Source organism: Sapajus apella, unplaced genomic scaffold (genome assembly GCF_009761245.1).
Source record: "Sapajus apella isolate SASKATOON/1434 unplaced genomic scaffold, GSC_monkey_1.0 scaffold17, whole genome shotgun sequence".
NCBI lineage: Eukaryota > Metazoa > Chordata > Mammalia > Primates > Cebidae > Sapajus > Sapajus apella.
Window position 1 is genome coordinate 14,776,588 of NW_022436957.1, and position 21,340 is coordinate 14,797,927.

Consider the following 21,340-nt stretch of genomic DNA (forward strand, 5'->3'; position numbering starts at 1 on the left):
AGAACAGTGGCTGGCAGGTGGTAAGTGCTAGCAAGGTGATTATTCAGTAACGTGAGCAGGGCGTGGGAGCTCACACCTGTAATTCCAGAACTTTGGGAAGTGAGGTGGGAGCATGGCTTGAGCCCAGGAATTCGAGACCACCCTGGGCAATATAGTGAGACCCCATCTCTACAAAAAAATTTAAAAATTAGCTGGGCATGGTGGCACGCACCTGCAGTCGCAGCTACTCTGGAGATTGAGGTGGAAGGATCACTTGAGCCTGGGAGGTTGAGACTACAGTGAGCTGAGATCATGCACTCCAGTCTGGATGACGGAACAAGATCCTGTCTCCAAAAAAAAAAAAAAAAAAAAAAAAAAAGAAAGAAAAAGAAAAACTAAAATAAATAAATAAGAGGAATAAATACTCTTACTGGGCATTCTGAGAGACAGCTGACGCCAGTGCTACTTGTCTGCCACATTTGGGGAGCCACTGCTTTAAGAAATCAATTCATCAGAGATCTGGAGCAAGAAATACATTCAGCTGCCTTAAGCCATCACTCAGCTTTTCTTAGGTTTGTTTCAGAGCCAAGCACTTTCCTATTTACCTGCCTCTGTTGTTGGCATTTTAAAACATAATTTTTGAAAAAGACATATTTCTAACAGCTTTCACTTGGATGTGTTTTTTTCCTTGTGCCCCACTTTCTTGCCTCATCTACCCTTGCGGTGGAAAAAACGCCGAAACGTGAGACTGAAGATTTAGCATCTAGTGTGGGCTCCGCCACTTCCTAACCAATAACCTCCCTGGGGACATTTACTCATCAGTAAAGTGGGGACACAGTGATGTTTCAGTGCCCTAAGGAGATGATGTGTGTGAGAATAGATTATTTTATTTTTTGTTTGAGACAGTCTCGCTCTGTCACTCAGAGTTTGACATATATATATATATATATATACACACACACACATATATACATACATATATATACATATATATATATATATATCAGGAAGAGATTTCTCTCTCCATTTCTGTCTTCTACCAGTTGTGTAGTAGTGGTTCTCAAAGTGTAGTCCCTAGACTATATGGTCAGTATCACCTCAGAGCTTGTTAGAGCTGTCAATTCCTTGGTCCCACCCCAGACATACTGAAGCACAATTTCAGGGACTGGGCCCTGTGAACAGCACCTCCGTAAGCCCTCCAGGGGATTCTGATGCATGCTCAAGTTTGAGAACTTGGTTTTGTGGTTACAAGCACAAAATCTAGAAGCTGGCTACTGGGTTCAAAACCCAGCTCTGCCGCTTCTTAAGGGCTAACAGCCTTGGGCAAGTTACTTATCTCTCTGAGCCTCAGCTTCCTGATCTGGAAAATGGGGATACAATTAGCAACTCCCCTTCAGAGAACAGATTTAGAAGATTAAGGGAGTGGACGTGTCTTAAGCATGTAGGAACCTGGCATGTTATAAGTCTTCAAAATACATTTAGTCCTTATTATTTCTTTTCTTTTCTTTTCTTTTTGAGATGGAATCTCACTCTGTGGCTCAGGTTGGAGAGCAATGGCACAATCTCGGCTCACTACAACCTCCGCCTCCCAGGTTCAAGCAATTCCCCTTTCTCAGCCTCCCGAGTAGCTGGGATTACAGGTGCACGCCACCATGCCCAGCTAATTTTTTTGCGTTTTTCGTAGAGACAGGGTTTCACCATATTGGCCAGGCTGGTCTTGTACTCCTGACCTCAGGTGGTCCACCCACCTCAGCCTCCCAAAGTGCTGGGATTACAGGCATAAGCCATCATTTCTTTTCTTAAAGAATGGTGGCTTCTTGACAACATGCCCCAGTACCTACTTGTTAAATGATCGCCAATTGTGTTTTAGCTTGTTGGGACATTTTCCATTTAGTCTGTATATTTGTGTGTGTATTTTATTTGTCTGTATGTTTTGTTGTTTGCTGCCAGTAGGTTTTTATCTTATGCAATAAAGATGCCTTGGTCCTGCCACCCAGTTCTGAGTAAGAAAGGTATTTCTCTGTGTGTCCTTGATGTCTTCTTAAGTAACAATCATTTCCTACTCTCATTCCTAATGAGGATTCTTTTTGTTGTTGCTCTGTTTTTGTTTTTGTTTTTAAGATAGGGTTGCACTCTGCCACCCAGGCTGGACTGCAGTGATATGATCACTGCTCACTGCAACCTCCGCCTCCTGGGCTCAAGTGATCCTCCCACCTCAGCCTCCTGAGTAGCTGAGAATACAGCTAACCGCCACCACGCCTGGCTAATATTTTATGTCATTTCATTTTTGTAGAGATGGGGTCTCACTATGTTGCTCAGGCTTGTCTTGAATTCTTGGGTTCACGTAATCCACCCTCCTCAGCCTCCAAAGTGCTGGAATACAGGCATGAACCTCCTAAGAAGGATTCTTTACACTTGCTTTTGGCAGCTGTGCCACAGAAACTGCAGGCGCTGTATTGCTGGCCTTTCATCTGCCTTCCTCAGGTACCTTTTTTTCTTGTCCCATGAGCTTCTAAAGATCCCCTTTCTGAAAACACCAGGTTGCTTCATTTGGCTGATTCTCTACCGCCTTTAAATTTCCATATGGTTGCGCCTTCAAGTAGATATATTTAGAAACAAGTAAACACCAGAAATAAACCCTCATCTATACAGTCAAGTTGAGGTAGGAAAATAGGGTCTGGAGGCAAGGAACATAAGGCCATTCACACTTCAGCTATGACAGGAAATATTCTCTCCATAGGGTGTACGCCGAATAAATGACTTTGTAACTTTACTTCATCCTCTTCATGTACATAGGGCATACCCCAAGTAACCAATGGAAACCCCCACAAATTCTGTAACAGGGCCTTTGAGCCCCTATGCTCGGGCCTGCTCCCACACTGAGGAGTGTACTTTCATTTTCAATAAATCTCTTCCTTCCTTGCTTTGTTTGTGCGTTCTGTCCAATTCTTTGTTCAAGATGCCAAGAACCTAGACACCCTCCACCAGTAACAAAGTGATTTTTGACAAAAGTACCAAGACCATTCAATGGCAACAGGGCAGTCTTTTCAATAAATGCTGCTGGAAAACGATATCCACATGCACGAGAATGGAGCTGGACCCTTACCTTACACCATATACAAAAATGAACTCGAAATTGATCAAAGGACCTAAACATAAGAGCTAAAACTATAAAATTCTTGGAAGAAAACATAAGAGAAAGCCTTCCTGATATTGGATTTGGCAGTGATTTCTTTGATATAACACCAAAGCATAGACAACAAAAGTAAAAAGTAAATTAGACTACATTAAAATTAAAAGAATTTATGCATGAAATGACACTATTAAGACAGTGGAAAAAACACCCCACAGAATGGGAGAAAATATTTCCAAATTATATATCTGACAAGGGATTAATATCCAGAATACACAAAGAACTCCAAAACTCAACACCAACAAAAACAACCCAATTCAAAACTGAGCAAAGGACTTGAATAGACACTTCTCCAAAGAAGACATACGTGTGGCCAGCAAGCGCATGAAAAGATGTTCAACGTCACCCATCATTAAGGAAATACACATCAAAACCACAATAAGATACCACCTCACACCCACTGCCCAAACAACAGGAAAATACAAGCATTGTCAAGAATGGGAGGAACTGGAATTCTGGTGCCTTGCTTGTAGGAATGTAAAGTGATACAGCCACTGTGGAAAACAGTTTAGCAGTTTCTCAAGATGTTAAACACAGACTTACATGATCCAGCAATTCCCTCCGAGGTATATACCCCAAAAAAATGAAAGCAGGGACTCAAACAGTGATTTGTACACCCATGTTCATAGCAGCATTATTCACAACAGCCAAAAGGGGGAAATGACCCAAATGTCCATCAATGGATTAATGAATAGACCAAATGGGGTCAATGCACGCATCGAAAACATTAGCCTTTAAAAAGAATAAAATTCTGGCCGGGTGCAGTGGCTCACGCCTGTAATCCCAGCACTTTGGGAGGCCAAGGAGGGTGGATCATGAGGTCAGGAGTTTGAGACCAGCCTGAGCAACATGGTAAAACACCGCCTCTACTAAAAATACAAAAATTAGCCAGATGTGGTGGTGCGCATCTGTAATCCCAGCTACTCAGGAGGCTGAGGCAGGAGAACTGCTTGAACCTGGGAGGTGGAGGTTGTGGTGAGCCGAGATCACACCACTGCACTCCAGCCTGGGCAACAAAGCGAGACTCTATCTCAAAATAAAAAAGAAGAATGAAATTCTGATACATGCTGCAACTTGAGTGAACCTTGAAAATATCCTAAGTGAAATAAGCTGGGCACAAAAAGACAAATATTATGTGATCCCACTTATCTGAGGCACCTGCAATAGGCAAATACATAGGAAAGGAACAGAGGTCACCAGGAACAGGTACAGGAAGGACGTGGGGAGTTACTGTTTGATGGACATGGAGTTTCTATTTGGGATGATGAAAACATTTTGGAAATGAATAGCGGTGACAGTTACACAAAATTGTGAATGTACTTAATGCCAATGAACTGTGTACTTAAAAATGGTTAAAATAATAAATATTATGTTATTTTGCCAGAGTAAAAAAATCCTAAATAACAAAAAAATACACACATATAAGCAGATAAACAGAAAAAAAAAATGAAGATAAACAGACATGTTACCTTCTAGGGATGTTACCAGAATGACATGAAGACAAAGGATGACAAGGAATATCTTGAATGTCAGTAAAACTTCTTCAGTTCTGCCAACACGGCCACACTGCCTGCCAGAGAAGGCCATTCTGGAATAAAGTAAGGAGAAGACAGATCACCACAGCTGCCATAATCACAGCACAGCAATACCTCAAAGGTTAGACAACAAGCCAACCTGTGATCCTGTGCACTTCACATTACTATGGTTCCCGAGACTCAGAAATGCCAGGTGGGCACTGGTGACAACAAGCAAATCCCATGTTTATTATGGGAGGGTCACCTCCCACACTTACTTACACCTCCCATACTAAGAAGCAAGGCAGTCCATGTGGATTTATGGAAAACATCAACACATGCAAAATGTTACATCATTATTACCATTACACAGAATCATTTTTTTTTTTTTGAGTTGGAGTTTTGCTCTTGTTCCCCAGGCTGGAGTGCAATGGCGTGATCTCGGCTCACTGCAACCTCCGCCTCCCGGGTTCAAGAGATTCTCCTGCCTCAGCCTCTCAAGTAGCTGGGATTACAGGCTTGCATCACCACGCCCAGCTAATTTTGTATTTTCAATAGAGATGGGGTTTCTCCATGTTGGTCATGCTGGTCTTGAACTCCCAACCACAGGTGATCTGCCCGCCTTGGCCTCCCAAAGTGCGGGGATTACAGGTGTGAGCCACTGCACCCGGCCAATAGAATCTTTTAAATAATCTATCCTTTTTTATGTTATTTTTCCTCAAAATAAAACTTTTTAAAGAGATGGGGTCTCGCTATGTTGCCCAGGCTTTAAGCAATCTTCCTGCCTCAGGCAGCGCCACTTTGCCCAGCTTCTATTTATGTTTTTTTTTTTTTTTTTTTTTGAGACAGAGTTTCACTCTTGTATGTTTTATACTGTAAAAGGATAAGTGATATGGACAGGAGGCAGGAAAATATTGGGTAGAAGAGGGTGGTCCCCGACAAGGGCCACATCCTCAAGCCTGGACCCGCAGTCCAAAGTGAGAACATGCATTCCTGTTTCCCTGCCCGAATGTTGCCTTTTCCAAAATTACCCTGGCCTGCCCTGTGCCCCAATCCTGTACCCATAAAAACCCTAGGCCCCACCGGCAGAGCGGCAGAGAAGGGGAGACAAGAAGCAGCAACAGGCAAATACATAGGATGTGAATTTTTAGTTTGGTAGTTTAGTTTGTAGTAGTTTATATCAGAATTGAATTTAAAAGCCTCATTTACCATTCATTCATTTATTCATTCAACAAATATTTATTGAGGGCCAATATGTGCCAGGTGAGATGTGAGGGCTGCATAGGAGTAAACTAGATGAAATGCACGTGCTACAGGTGGGGCAGGGGCTAGGCGAGAGTTCAGCACACAGAGAGAATCGAAATGCTAAGACTGTCTGATCCTCTAATGTCTGGGAGTTGGCCTACATTACCCCGTGACAGGCAGTCAGCATTAGGAACGAGGGCTGGTGTGCAGTGCTGAGAAAGGAACCACTCATGGGCACAGGCACCAGCAAAGGGGTGGTGAGAGCCAACTAGGCAGGCTCCCTCTACACAGCCAGAGGGAGGTGGCTGGGACAAATCAGGCTGTGTGTCCTTAGCTAGCAGAGCTCTCAGCCAAGGGCACTCTTGAATCCGGCCACTACTTGCAGCCTCTGCAAGCCCAAGATAGGGTGTGAATTCACAGTGGTGAAGACTTAAGAGCATGAGTTCAAAAGTCCCAGCTTGGCCACATAATATCTGAGTGACTATGGACAAGTTATTTCCAATGGTCATGTTTCCCCATCTAGCAAATCGAGATAGCAGCACCCACCTGATAGTGCTGTTGCGGTGAGTAAACAATAAATCTTTGCAAAGTGGCTGGCACTGTGAATGCACTGGAAATGTTAGCTGTACTCATTTATTCATTCATTCATCTATTCATTCATTCAACAAATATCTATTTTGCACCTAGTATGTGCAGGATCAGGCAGTGCTGGGATTAAGGGGTGGAGGGCTTGGAAAGAAGGGGGATATATAAGCCAGAATTTCTGTCTCAAGGTAAAGCTGGCAATCTTTAAGAATTCAAACACCGCATGTTCTCACTCATAGGTGGGTGTTGAACAATGAGAACACATGGACACAGGGAGGGGAGCACTATACACTGGGGTCTGTTGAGGGGGAAATAGGGGAGGGACAGCCGGGGGTGGAAGGTTGGGGAGAGATAGCATGGGGAGAAATGCCAGATATAGGTGAAGGGGAGGAAGGCAGCAAATCACGCTGCCATGTGTGTACCTATGCAACAATCTTGTATGTTCTTCACATGTACCCCAAAGCCTAAAATGCAATTAAAAAAAAAAAAGAATTCTCTAATCGAATACTCATAACCAGCACTAGGAGAGAGTCTTTCCTGGACCTGACATGATGATGTTTTAGACCAGGAGGTGAATATTTCTCCTTCAAAAGACGGCTTGCATGTCTTTAATCAATAAATTGTATTATGTAGTGATGCTATAATATGTTAATCAATTATAAAAAGCCTCTAATTTGTCCCTCCCCTTTTAACCTCTCTCTGGGCATAATGGCATGTTATTGATCTTCCCAAATGAGTCACTCAAATGGGGATGTTAACACAGTGGTGCGAAGATGTATCGATGTCTCTCTGGAGGAAAGATCTGAGTGTCTGCTACAGCTATACACAACAATCTCAATGCATCTCAGAAATATAGTGTTGGCCAAGGAAACCAGACAGAAAAGAGTGCTTATTGTACATAATTCCATTCATGAGAAACCAAAGCAGAAGAAACCAATCGATATGGGGAGAAGTCAGGAGAAGGGTGATCCTTGGAAGGGAAGGGAGTTTTAATAATATTGGACGTAGGCACAAGGGAGGCTTCTGAGGTACAGGGAATAGTCTGTCGGTTACATGGATGTGTTCAGTTCATGAAATTCACTGAGTTGTACACTTATATGTATGCCATAAGTTTCAATAAAATGTTTAGAAATTAAAATATTTTTAAAGTTTTTGAACTCTGTTCCCCCTCCAAAAGCATGGAATTTTGTTTTTTTTTGAGTCAGAGTTTTGCTCTTGTTGCCTAGGTTGGAGGCTGGAGTGCAGTGGCGCGATCTCGGCTCACCACAAACTCTGCCTCCCGGGTTCAAGTGATTCTGTTGCCTCAGCCTCCCAGGTAGCTGGGATCACAGATATGCATCACCACACCCAGCTAATTTTGTATTTTTAGTAGAGACGGGGTTTCTCTAAGTTGGTCAGGCTGGTCTTGAACTCCTGACCTCAGGTGATCTGCCCGCCTCAGCCTTCCAAGGTACTGGGATTACAGGCATGAGCCACCATGCCTGGCCAACAAAGGCATTATTGAGTGAACTACAGCACCACAGAAAATGCTCTCCTCTACAAATGCCTTAGGCTTGACTCTACCTGAAACTGGTAGAGTTGACTTAGATTTAATTCATGAGTATTTAAGTGTAGCCTCAGGAGAGAGTATCAGAGTGGTTTATTTCTATAAAGGAACTCGGATATCATCTATAATGAACCTTCATTCTCCAAATGAAAGAGGCCCATCACTGCAAGCTTGTCCAACCCATGGCCCACGGGTCACATGTGGCCCAAGATGGTTTTGAATGTGGCCCAACACAAATTCATTTCTTAAAACATTATGAGATTTCTTGGCAATTTTTTTTTTAAGCTCATCAGCTATCATTAGTGTTAGTGTATTTTATGTGTGGCCCACAACAATTCTTCCAGTGTGGCCCAGAGAAGCCAAAAGACTGGACACCCCTACAAGTTTAGGGGACAGGTCAAGGTCATACAGCTATTTGGCAGAACCCTTACTCCTTCTACCAGGACACAATGCCAGCCTTCCGAGACTTTGTCTCATTGTAAGTAAAATGTTTTGAGTCCATCAGGTGAAAGACATCAAATTCAAAATGCTACTATACAATTTTTAAATGTCTACAAACTCATTCTTGAGCTTTGCTAACTCGTAGGGCAGGACCTAAGTGGTGTGCAAGATATGACCAAAGGTGAATTCGTGTACTCAGTGTACATACAGAGTGAGTGCCTACTATGTGCTGTGACTGGGACCTTTGATCAAAATCAACCATGCCTTTCACTAAAGACAGGATCTACTCAACTTCCAAATGAGGGTAGGAAAGGCCAGAATGAAAGATGATTCCAGCAATCATCTTGGAAAAAAATATGGAACAAGAACTTAATGCAGACTGGTACCACTCAAAAGGCTGCTTTCAGTTGCCAGATCTGGAATGCTTCCTCAAGGCTGAACAGAAGGAGAAGCTTTATGGTATTTGAAATCATGTCCCTCCTACTACCTTCTGCATAAACTGAGAACATCCTATTAGGTCATAACATCTCTAGGATCACTGATGAAAGAGGGAAATCTGTGAAGTCGGAAACCTTTAGTCATTGCACATTAAAGCCATTTTTTCTCTTTTTCAGCTGGAACGTTGACATAGTTTGGATACGTGTCCCCATCCAAGTCTCATGTTGAATGTTAGAGGTGTGACCTGGTGGAAGTGTTTGGATCATAGGGGATCCTTCATGAATGGCTTGGGCCACCATTCCCTTGGTGATCAGTGACCTCCAGAAGCAAATGCCACCATGCTTCTTGCACAGCTCGCAGAACCAGGAGCCAATTAAACCCCTTTTCTTATAAATGACCCAGTCTTAGGGATTTCTTTATAGCAATGCAAAAACAGTCTAACATAAACATCTATTCATCTTCTGGTGCAACCTGAGTCGGCTCAGTGCTATCCAGATCATCATAAAGAGGATTTGAATAGCCACTGGTTCTTAGCAAATGTTTAAGGTGCTAAGGATGGCTAGGAAGATAGCAGCAATTACAGAGAAAACTATTTGCTAGCATTTCAACAGTGAAATCTGGACCTTGACACTAGATAGCCACTCATTAAAGATGATCCCCAATTCATCTTTATGCAGCCCCCTTTCAGGTTGGGAACTCTGACGTAAATGGCAACCTCCCTCCAGAGTTGTACAGTGTGCGAGCTGCGTGACCATATGCCATGGTGCTTCCACTCTAAAACCTCGTTCTAGAGCTCTTCAATCTCATTCAATAGGTTCAGTATCATATTTTTAAAATGTATATCATCAGTGCAACCTGTAACAGCAATAAATGATGAATCTTTTATCTAGATATAGAATAATTAAAGAATAATATTAAAAGGGGAGAAATAGGTTGACACCACCATAGGGTGGGTCTGAGTGAGGGTTATTCTCTGTTATCTCTGGTTAACTGGCATACTTTGATTATACCATAGCTGCTATGATATAGGCAACAAGCAGTATTATTGACCTGAGTTACAAGAGGTAAGATAATTGTTCCTCAAGTCTTCTAGAAAACTCTATGCTTTCGTGACAATTATATGGCATCATATGTTGGCTTACAAGACCAGCACAAGGGAAATGTAGAAAGGGAAGGACTGCAGGGGTGCTCATTGTGGATAAAGAAAGAACAAAAAGCGAAGAAGCGATTGATTTGGATTGTTCAATTCTCATAGAAGTCAGAAAAAGAATCAGGAAACTGGTAAAAAAAAAAAAAAAAAAAAAAAAAGCATAATTAAAGCCGGGCGTGGTGCCTCACGCCTGTAATCCCAGCACTTTGGGAGGGCGAGATGGGTGGATCACTTGAGGTCAGGAGTTTGAGGTCAGTCTGGCCAATGAGGTAGAACCCTGTCTCTACTAAAAATACATAAATTAGCTGGGTGTGCTGGAGCCCACCTATAGTCTCAGCTACTTGGGAGGCTGAGACAGGAGAATCGCTTGAATCCGGAATGCAGAGATTGCAGTGAGCTGAGATCTGCCACTGCACTCCAGCCTGGGTGACAGAGTGAGATTCCACCTTAAAGAAAAAAAAAAAAAAAAAAAAAAAAAAAAGCTGTTAAGGAGCCGTTGTTAGACTGACAGCCTGTCTTCTCAGAAGCAACAGTGGAAGCCGGAACCAGTGGAAGTCTATCTGCAGTGTGCTGGAAAGAAACTGCCAACTTAGAATTCTGCGCTCAAGGAAAATATCTTTGAAGAATGAGGGCAAATGAAGACATTTTCAGACAAACAGAAACTGTGATGTTGTTCCCTGCCTGCAGATCATTACTGAAGTCAGTCCTAAAACATGCATTCAGGCAAAAGACATAAGAGCTGAGATGCGAGGAGGAATGAGGAACAAAGAAAGTGGTGGGTTTGTGGTCAGGCCCGTTGCAAACGTTTGTAAAATACAGATCAAGAGTTTAAAAGAAGGCTTTGCCCGTATTCTTCCCCTAAGGTTTCATTCCAGGCTGTAAGAGGCTTTGTGCACACGCATGTGATCACCACAGCTTACACACCCCAAACCCCCTCTCTTGCATGCATGTACCCCTTGGTCATCCCTTGGGTCTGGGGGCATGTACACCTGTAGCATGGCTTGGCATGATGAGAAAGGGGAGGGCCTAGGTCTTGGAATTTGGCACAGAATGTTTGGGCTGGGAATTCCAGGGTCCTAGATTCCTGTTGTATGATCTAGAAGCAAAGGTGAGGGGAAGAGGGAGGCAGGCCCCGGGTAGGCATGTCTTCTTGGTGCCACAGACTTCTTACCATTTGGAGAGGAGTGGAGCTAGAGAAGGGCCAGAGAGAGGACCTCTAAATCGTAAGTCACAGGCCAGAGGCCCCAGTTACCCAGAACTAGGGGTAGTACTCTGTACTGGCAAATCCAAATGAACTTTAACTAGATAAAACAGTGCCAGGCATGGTGGCTCACACCTGTAATCCCAGCACTTTGGGAGGCTAAGGCGGGAGGATCACTTGAGGTCAGGAGTTCAAGACCAGTCCGGCCAACATAGTGAAACCCCATCTCTATTAAAAATACAAACATTAGCCGGGTGTGGTGGCGGATACCTGTAACGCTAGCTTCTTGGAAGGCTGAGGTAGGAGAATCGTTTGAACACAGGAGGCAGAGGTTGCAGTGAGCCAAGACAGTGCCACCGCACAGTGCCACTGTACTCCAGCCTGGGCGACAGAGGGAGGCTCTGTCTCAAAACAAAACAAAGCAAAACAAAACTACTATATAAAACAATAACATTTTGTAGGGATTAGTGAAACATCATAGAATAAAAACACATGGGAACTAACTCATATATGTAAACATAGGAGATAATATATACACAATATGTAATATAAGTAAGGAGATGACAAAATGAAATTCAAAAATTAAAGTCTTCCAAGGTCCTTGAATTATCCTAGAGGAAGCTAAAGGTATTGCTTATCTTTACACATTGAAAAGTTGAGTAGACATGTAATTTCTACAGGTTGTAATCTCTTTAGTAACTAAGGAACAGAAATGGGACATATAACTTCCTAACTAGTGGAGGAGAAAACAATTTTTAACATATTCAGTCTGTCTGAAAAAAGGCAAGAAAGAGGAAAAACGGCAACAAAGAATGGTTAGGAAAAATAGAAAATCATAGATTTAAAACCAAACGCAGGCCAGTGCAGTGGCCCATGCTTGTAATCAATCCCAGCGCTTTGGGAGGCTGAGGAGGGTAGATCACCTGAGGTCAGGAGTTTGAGACCAGTCTGGGTAACATGATGAAACCCTGTCTCTACTAAAAAAAAAAAACAAAAAAACATTAGCCAGGTGTGGTGTCAGGTGCCTGTAATCCCAGCTACTCGGAAGGCTGAGGCAGGAGAATCACTTGAACCGAGGAGGTAGAGGTTGCAGTGAGCCGAGATCGTGCCACCATACTCCAGCCTGGGTGACAAGAGTGAAACTCCATCTCAAAAGGGAGATTGTGGAGGGATAATATTGGGAGAAATACCTGATGTAGGGGATGGGGGGATGGAGGCAGCAAACCACCATGGCAAGTGTATACCTACATAACAACCCTGCAAGATCTGCACATGTACCCCGGAAATTATAAAGTATAACAAAAAATATATTTAAAAATGCAGATCAATGATTCATGAAATATAAATGGACTCAATGATTCCATTAAAAGGCAAAGATTATCAGACTGGAAAAAAATACGAACTCCAATTATATGCTATTTACAATGACACAAATAGAACCTAATGATTCAGAAAGTTTGAAAGTAAAGAGATGGAAAAGATATGCTATGCCTACACTCCTCAAAAGAAAATTAATGTGTTTATACTAATATAAGACAAATTATATTTTAAAGCAAAATACCTAGAAATAAAACTGTTCATTCATAAAAGATTCAACTCTGAATTGAAGACTGAAGAAATTTACATGTGAATGCAAGTAGTATAGCCTCAAAATACACCCAACAGCATTGACAGAATGTAAGGAAAAATAGAACAAATTCCTGATCATAATGAGAGATCTCTATCAGCAACTGGTAAAAATTAAGAAAGTCATTAAGGATATAGAGTATTTGAATGACACATTTAACCAACAACATGAAGACCATATCTAGAAGCCCCAATTCAACAACTGCAGCATACACAATCTCTTCAAGTGCACATGGAATGTCTGTGAAAACCATCCAGACCATCAAAAAAGTTTCTAAAGCTTTTTAAAGAAAACAGGAAAGGAGCCTGTTCTGTGACCACAAGTTGTAATAACAAAAAGTTAGATTTGGCCAGGCGCGGTGGCTCACTCTCGTAATCTAAGCACTTTGGGAGGCCAAGGCAGGTGGATCACAAGGTCAGGAGTTTGAGACCAGTCTGGCTAATGTGGTAAAACCCCATCTCTACTAAAAATACAAAAATCAGCTGGGTGTGGTGGTGCGTGCCTGTAGTCCCAGCTGCTTGGGAGGCTGAGGCAGGAGAAATGATTGAACCTGGGAGGCAGAGGTTGCAGTGAGCCAAGATTGCACCACTGCACTCCAGCCTGGGCGACAGAGCAAGACTTCGACACACACACACACACACACACACACACACACACACGTTAGGTCTGTTATTTAACAAATAACCTATGGGTCAAAGAAGTCGTCATGATGTTTATTAGAAAATATCTGCCAGGTGTGGTGGCTCACACCTGTAATCCCAGCACTTTGGGAGGCCAAGACAGAAGGATCACTTGAGCTCAGGAGTTCAAGCCCAGCCTGGGCAACAAAGTGGGACCCCATCTCTACAAAAGAGTAAAAAAATTAGCCGGGCATGGTGGTATGCGCCTATGGTCCCAGCTGCATGGGAGGCTGAGGCAAGAGGATTACTTGAGACAAGGAGGTAGAGGCTGTAGTGAAACACGATCACGCCAATGCACTGCAGCCTGGGCAACCAGAGCAAGACCTTGTCTCAAAAAAAGACAGAAGAAAATATTTGACCTGCTCAGTAATAAAAACACTATATAGCAAAACACATAGGATACAGCTCAAGATGGAGTTAAAATTCTAAATTCTACATTAAACATACATATTAGCAAAAAAGAAAGGCTTAAAATTAAGGAATTAAGGTTCTTAAGAAGTGTGGACAAGTATGGCAAAATAAACCCAAAGAAGAAGAAAGGTAACAAAAAAAAATGAAGACACAAAATAAAGACAGAAAAAAAGACATAAAAATTAACAAAGCCAAGGTTGCTCTTTGAAAAGACAATTCTGGCAAAATTAAGAGACTGAGGGAGGGGAGGGAGATGGGAGGAAAAGAGAGAGGCAGGGAGTGAATAAGGAGCCATAGGAGGAATGGAAAGAGCAATACACCTGTCAATGTTATAAACATGATGAAGGATCTTAGGGACAACTTTCATCAATAATTTGGAAATCTAGATAGAAAGGGACAAATTTCTAGAAAAAAAGTACCAATTACCAAGAAGGAATCAGTAGAAACAGTAAACATCAATAGTAGGTATAACTGTAAAAAGTCTCAAAGCTTGTCCCACAAAGAAAACTCCAGGCCCAGATGGTCTCACTGATGATTCTATCAAATATTTAAGGAATAAGAGTTCCAATTACACAGAAACTCCAGCAAAAGAGCACATCTGAGCTGACTTTTACAAGGCTACCATAACCCTGATGCCAAAACCAGGCAAGGAAAGAAAATCATGAGATTTTTACCTATGATATAAATCAAATGAGACTGTTTTCAGATTTCTCCAAAATGCTCACAGAAATGTCTAGCAGCAATTTCCAACCTTGGAAATTGAGGGAGTTTGAATAAATATTGGACAAAAGGAACTATTCTGAACTTCAGCAACAAAATTTTATGAAGATAAGATCACCAAGAACTAAAGCCAGTATTACTGCAGTAAGAGAAACAACATGGTAAGTGCTGAATGGGAACTCTAAAACGGCAGCCGTGGATGGCATTTGTCACAGCACAAAGTAAGTCAATGCTGAGCCACACGGCATCATCACAGTGTGAAACTTTCACGTCTCTAGAATCAAATGGAAGGAAATGATTTATTTGGTCTTTACAGTGCAAAATGATTTTCTTAATAAGCGTTAAGTGCTTTCTGATGCAGAAAAAGGAAGCTTTATTCAATAAAACAAGTGAATCACTATCAGACGTGCAAGATTAGAACTAAATTGTGCGCCTAATGTAAACATGTACTCACCAAACCTGGTGAGGGGTGCTCTATGTTTTGGTTCCCTTGCCCATCTCCAAATTTCTCCACTCTCCTACATCTGTAATCTACCATACTATTGATTCGCTATGGTGAATTATCCAAGGCAAGGCGAAAGCCTACTTCATCTCTCTCCTCTCACCCTTCAGGGTCTGCCCTGGATGCTTGTAGTATGTTTAACACACACAAATGAGCAGAATAGCATAGGATTTGGGAGTGTGCGTGGCAGAGCCATCTGCCTGCCTTCACATCTAAGCTACACCACTTACAGTGTAACCTGGGAACGTTTTTACCTCTCTGGAGTTTAAATTCTTCATCTGACGACATGGAAGTAATGCTAAGACCTATTTCCTAGGGTTCTGTAGGGATTAAATGAGGTAATATAATGAAAGTCTTAGTATAGTCAAGAAGTGTTAGCTATGAATACAAGCACAATTAGAAGACAAGTTTTTGCTTTTTTGTTGTTTTGGGGCTGTTGCTGTTTGCTTCTTTTTTTTTTTTTTTGAGACAGGGTCTCGCTCTGTCACCCAGGCTGGAGTGCAGTGGTGCAATCTCGGCTCACTGCAACCTCCACCTCCCTGGCTCAAGAGATCTTCCTGCCTCAGGCTCCCAAGTAGCTGGGACTAAAGGCATGTACCACCACAGCCAGCTGAAGAAGATAAGTTTAGAATACACTCCAGTCCTAAATGTAAACAGATTTTGGAATTATTGTGCAAATGCAGTTGTGCGAGACTCTTGAGGCTGGCGAGGCGGTTTTGCCGCTGCCTTGGTGCGACGGTTCTTGGTGCAGAGTCAGAAAAGCACCATCAATCTTAAAGCCGCTGTTTTGGCCGGTGAGTGGGTTGCTCAGATTTTAGTGCCGGGAATCAACAAGTTGGACGTCTTTTCAGAAGCCCAACTATAAAGACGGTAATTATAAAGACCACAGATGGATAAATTTATAACGAAGGGAAAAAACCAGCCTAAAAAGGCTGAGAATACCCAAAATCAGAACGCCTCTCCCTCTACAGGGGATCACAGTTCCTCATCAGCAACAGAACAAGGCCTGATGGAGAAAGACTGTGTTCCATTAGCAGAAGCAGGCTTTAAAAAGTGGATGATAAGAAACTTCTGGGAATTAAAAGAACTTGTTCTAACCCAATGCAAAGAAACTAAGAACTTTGAAAAAACGTTTGACGAAATGTTAACAATAACACACAATTTAGAGAGGAATATAAGTGAATTAATGGAGCTGAAAAACACAGCACGAGAACTTCGCGAACTATGCACAAGTTTTAACAGCCGAATTGATCAAGCAGAAGAAAAGATATGAGAGGTCGAAGACCAACTTAATGAAATGAAACAAAAAGACAAGATTAGAGAAAAAAGGATAAAAAAGAACGAGCAAAGTCTCCAAGAAATATGGGACTATGTGAAAAGACCTAATCTACGTTTGATAGGTGTACCTGAATGTGACAAAGAGAATCAATCCAAGCTGGAAAATACGCTTCAGGATACTATTCAGGAAAACTTTCCCAACCTAGCAAGGCAGGACGATATTCAACTCCAAGTAATACAGAGAACACCACAAAGATATTATTCCTCAAGAAGACCAACCTCAAGGCACATAATCGCCAGATTCACCAGGGTTGAAATGAAGGAGAAAATACTGAGGGCAGCCAGAGAGAAAGGTCAGGTTACCCATAAAGGGAAGCCTATCAGACTCACAGCAGATCTCTCAGCAGAAACCCTACAAGCCAGAAGAGAGTGGGGGCCAATATTCAACATCCTTAAAGAAAAGAACTTTCAACCCAGAATTTTACATCCAGCCAAACTAAGCTTCATAAGCGAAGGAAAAATAAAATCTTTTGTGAACAAGCAAGCACTCAGATTTCATCAGCACCAGGCCTGCTTTACAAGAGCTTCTGGAAGAACCACTACAAATAGAAAGGAACAACCAGTATCAGCCTTTCTAAAAAATACCAGAAAATATAGAACATCAACATAATTAAGAAACTGCATCAACTAATGGGCAAAACAGCCAGCTAACATTAAATGACAGTATCAAACTCAAATATATTGTTATTAATTCTAAATTTAAATCGACTAAATCCCCCAATCCAAAGACACAGACAGGTAAAAAAAGCCAAGACCCATGGTATGCTACATCCAGATCCATCTCACATGCAAGGATACACAAAGACTCAAAACAAAGGGCTGGAGAAAGATTTACCAACCAAATGGAGAGCAAAAATAAATAAACAGAAAGTAGGAGTTGCAATTTTTGCTGATAAAATAGACTTCAAAGCAACAAAGATCAAAAGAAGCAAAGAAGGATATTACATAATGATAAAAGGATCAATGCAACAAGAAGAGCTAAAGATCCTAAATATATACGCACCCAATACAGGAATACCCAGATATCTAAGACTTATAAAGAGACTTGGACTACCACACAATGATAGTGGGAGACTTCAACATTAATATTTGACAGATCAATGAGACAAAAGTTAACATCGATATTCAAGACTTGAACTCAGATCCGGAACAAGTAGACTTAATTAACATTTATAGAACTCTCCACTTTAAATACACAAAACATACACTCTTATCAGTACTACATCACACGTATTTACAGGTTTAAATGAAATATTGGTTGGCTGCTTGTTAATTATTTTCTTCCCTCATTTTTTTTTATGTCTCTATTATTAAACACAATTATAGGCATACCCATTTTTAGACTGCATTCTAGCCCGGGCAATAAAGCAACACCCCTGTTCTCTCTCCCTCTTCCTATTTCTTCTTTCCTTCATTCTTTTTTTTTTCTTTTTTTTAATTCTTTCTCTTTTTTTCTTTCTCTCTTTCTTCCAAAAAAAAAAAAAAAGATTTTGGAATTATTTCCAAAATAATCGACATTCATTCATCTAGTTGATGCATATTTATTGAAGTTCTATTACAAACAAGATCCTATGCTAGGGACTCGAGATACTACAATAAACAAGGCAGATACCTTTCCTGCCCTCGAGAGCTTAATAGTCACTACACAGAATCGTTGGTCATTGGCATGGCCAAATAAATAGTGATTTTTAAAAACAACAAACAAAAGATACTTACTCTTCATAGTCCAACAGACTTGACTTGGCCTAAAAACAAAAATAAGGAACCAGAACACAATAGCCTCTCCTACAGAGGCTTGATCTCCACCTCGCTCCCATACCCACAGCAGGCACTAGGCAAGGATGTTTTCATTGATTTGGTCCAGAATCTACTGCTGCAAAATAATTCTATCAATATGGAGGGAAGGAAAATAAGAGACTCTTCTTCAAAGCCTCCTGGGGCACGGATCTACACTGCAAGGCTGGTTTCCAGGAAACCATGCTGGAGAGGAAGTGAGGGACTCAGGAAACGAACCCGCCGAGCCCACCCAGCCCCCGCTGCCAGGATCCCATGCCCGTCCTTGATTTTCTCATAACACCATGCCACTTCCTGCTTCAGGTGCCAGCCGGGCCATTTACTGGCTGTGTGATCCCTCTCAGGTGTTGCAACCTTATTTACAGCAATAACTTACTACTATCTATTGTAATAATGATGTTATTTATCATGTTATAAAAAGATCATTCTAATTTGTATTCATTATGATAGATATTTACATTGTTTACAAAATTTTGATAATTTATGTCAGTGAATTCCCAGAAATAACCACTATTTATGAGTCTCAAAAGAAATAGGCTGGGTGCAGTGGCTCAGGCCTGCAATTCCAGAACTTTGGGAGGCTGAGGTGGGAGGATCAATTGAGTCCAGGAGTTTGAGACCAGTTTGGGCAGCATAGGGAGATCCCATCTCTACAAAAACTAAAAAAGTGGCCATGTGTGGTGGCATGCACCTGTGGTCCCAGCTACTCAGGAGGCTGAGGTGGGAGGATCACTTGAGCTTGGGGGTCAAGACTGCAGTGAGCTGTGATCGTGCCATTGCACTCCAACCTGGGTGACAAAGGGAGACGCTGTCTCAGAAAAGAGGAAAGGGAAAGGGAAAGGAAGGAGGGAGGGAAAGAGTGAAAGCAGCGGCTTCAGGATTTCTAACTAGAAGAGGGCCATGGGCAGAAATCTGGTTGGAAGGATCATTTAACAACTGCATTTGCACAGCACTTAGGTCAGAGAGAGAACAAACACTTCCTTGATCCATTTCAAAACATGACAAAAACTGTTAGAACCAGGGACGCAAGTCCAGGGAGTAGGAACAGGGAAAACAGTGAAACAGAATCCCAAATAATTCCACATAAATGATCATTCTCCTTCCCCAGCTTTCACTGCACCGTGTAACTTCAAAATCGGTACCTGTTTCTGAATGTCCATTCAAAAGCAATTGGGTTACCAAGAAGAAATTGGTCAACAATAGAATCCCCAAGGAAAAGAGAGTGTCTGAAGAAAACATCACTCCAAGTGGAGTGAAAAGTTAAAACAAAACCAACCAAACAAAAAATAATAAAGTCGGTAGGGCGATGGGAACTTGTAATGAAGGAGGGAAAATAGGAAAGAAAAAAAAACCCAAGCCAACATGCTCCTCATTTCTACAACATGATCTCATAGAAATAGCCTCACTCACCTGACAGTGAGTTCAGAGAAAAATGTGGAGAAGCTCTGTGCACATCTGAAAATGAAAGGAAAAAAGCAAAGAAAATTAGACCAATGGAAAGTGGATTTTCTTGCTAGCATAATACTTCAATGCTGCGGTGAGCTCATCAGCCAAGGCCCCCTGGGTTCCCTGCTGCACATCATAGCTTGAACTTGGCAGTGGAGTTACAGAAAAAAACGGATATAAATCCTGCTCTTGAGGAACTTATATATAAACTGGAAGCACAACCCCAAAGCCAGTTTGGGGACTGATCTTGTTAATGTCTTTTTTTGGTTTTGTTTTGTTTTGAGACGAGGTCTCACTCTGTCACCCAGGCTGGAGTACAGTGGCATGATCTCAGCTCACTGCAGCCTCCACCTCCTGGGTTCAAGTGATTCTCCCGCCTCAGCCTCCTGAGTAGCTGGTATTATGCTACCACGCCTGGCTATTTTTTTTTTTTTTTGTATTTTTAGTAGAGACAGGGTTTCACCATGTTAGCTAGGCTGGTCTCGAACTCCTGACCTCAGGTGATCCACCCGTCTCAGCTTCCCAAATTGCTGGGGTTACAGGCGTGAGCCACCATGCCCGGCCTTGTTAATATTTTTGTGGCATGAATGACTGCTCAGTTAAAGGTTTCATTAACAGCATCACAGGGTACTGGACAATGAAGCGATTGGACCAGACCTGGGCTTGGGTGGTCCCTTCTAGAGGCCCTGCTTGGTTAGATATTTCTTCATGTGTTTGTGACTTCACTTCCTTAGAACCTAAACTCCTTGATACCAAGGACTGGGGCATTTAGGTCTCCTGTGCCAGGGGCAGAATTCTGTCTTCACTAAAGGGCTGGCTGACAGTTAATTACCGAGAGTTTGGCTCAGAGTTGAAAGGAACATGGGGGTATTGGCAATGACAGAAATGAGGGAAAACTCAGATGCATGCTGGGGAAAGGAAATAGGGTATCCACCCAAGGCAGAGAGCACTGCTGACAACCTGACTTGTGTCTTTTAGAATATTCCAACATGCCTTACTTCTGAACCAAAACATTGGTACAGTTATTAGCTTGAAGATGACAGTCGCTTCACATAATGGTGTCTTCTCATGTGAAATAAGACATAATGACTTTCAAATGAAGATCTGTGAGAAGAAACCATCTCTAAGGCCATGGTGGAACCAACTGACCTACTGCTGGCCTCTGTCAACAGACTGTTATAACAGCAGTTCAGTGCCCAGCAATCCCATTACTGGGTATATACCCAAAGGAATAGAAATCATTCTATTATAAAGGTACATGTGCACATACATTCACTGCAGCACGATTCACAATAGCAAAGACATGGAATCAACCAAAATGCCCATCAATGATAGACTGGATAAAGAAAATGTGGTACATATACACCACGGAATACTATGCAGCCATAAAAAGGAATGAGATAATGTCCTTTGCAGGGACATGGACGGAGCTGGAAGCCATTATCCTCAGCAAACTAATGCAGAAACAGAAAAGCAAACAGCACATGTTCTCAACTCATAAGTGGGAGCTGAACAATGTGAACACACAGA

At 42.0% G+C, this 21,340-nt stretch overlaps 1 protein-coding gene across 6 annotated transcripts in view; it reads right to left on the reverse strand.

Annotated features, from left to right (window-relative positions):
• Positions 1-19,816, reverse strand: part of ADGRG2 (adhesion G protein-coupled receptor G2) — a 102,027-nt gene extending 82,211 nt beyond the window's left edge. For all 6 annotated transcript variants that reach the window (XM_032286042.1, XM_032286040.1, XM_032286041.1 and 3 more), the window contains exons 1-2: positions 19,775-19,816; positions 4,642-4,760 (exon numbers count right to left, since the gene is read on the reverse strand). In XM_032286042.1, coding sequence (XP_032141933.1) covers positions 4,642-4,759 — 118 coding nt within the window. In that variant the 5' untranslated portion in view covers position 4,760; positions 19,775-19,816. The remainder of the gene's footprint in view (positions 1-4,641; positions 4,761-19,774) is intronic.
• Between the last annotated feature and the right edge of the window lie 1,524 nt (positions 19,817-21,340).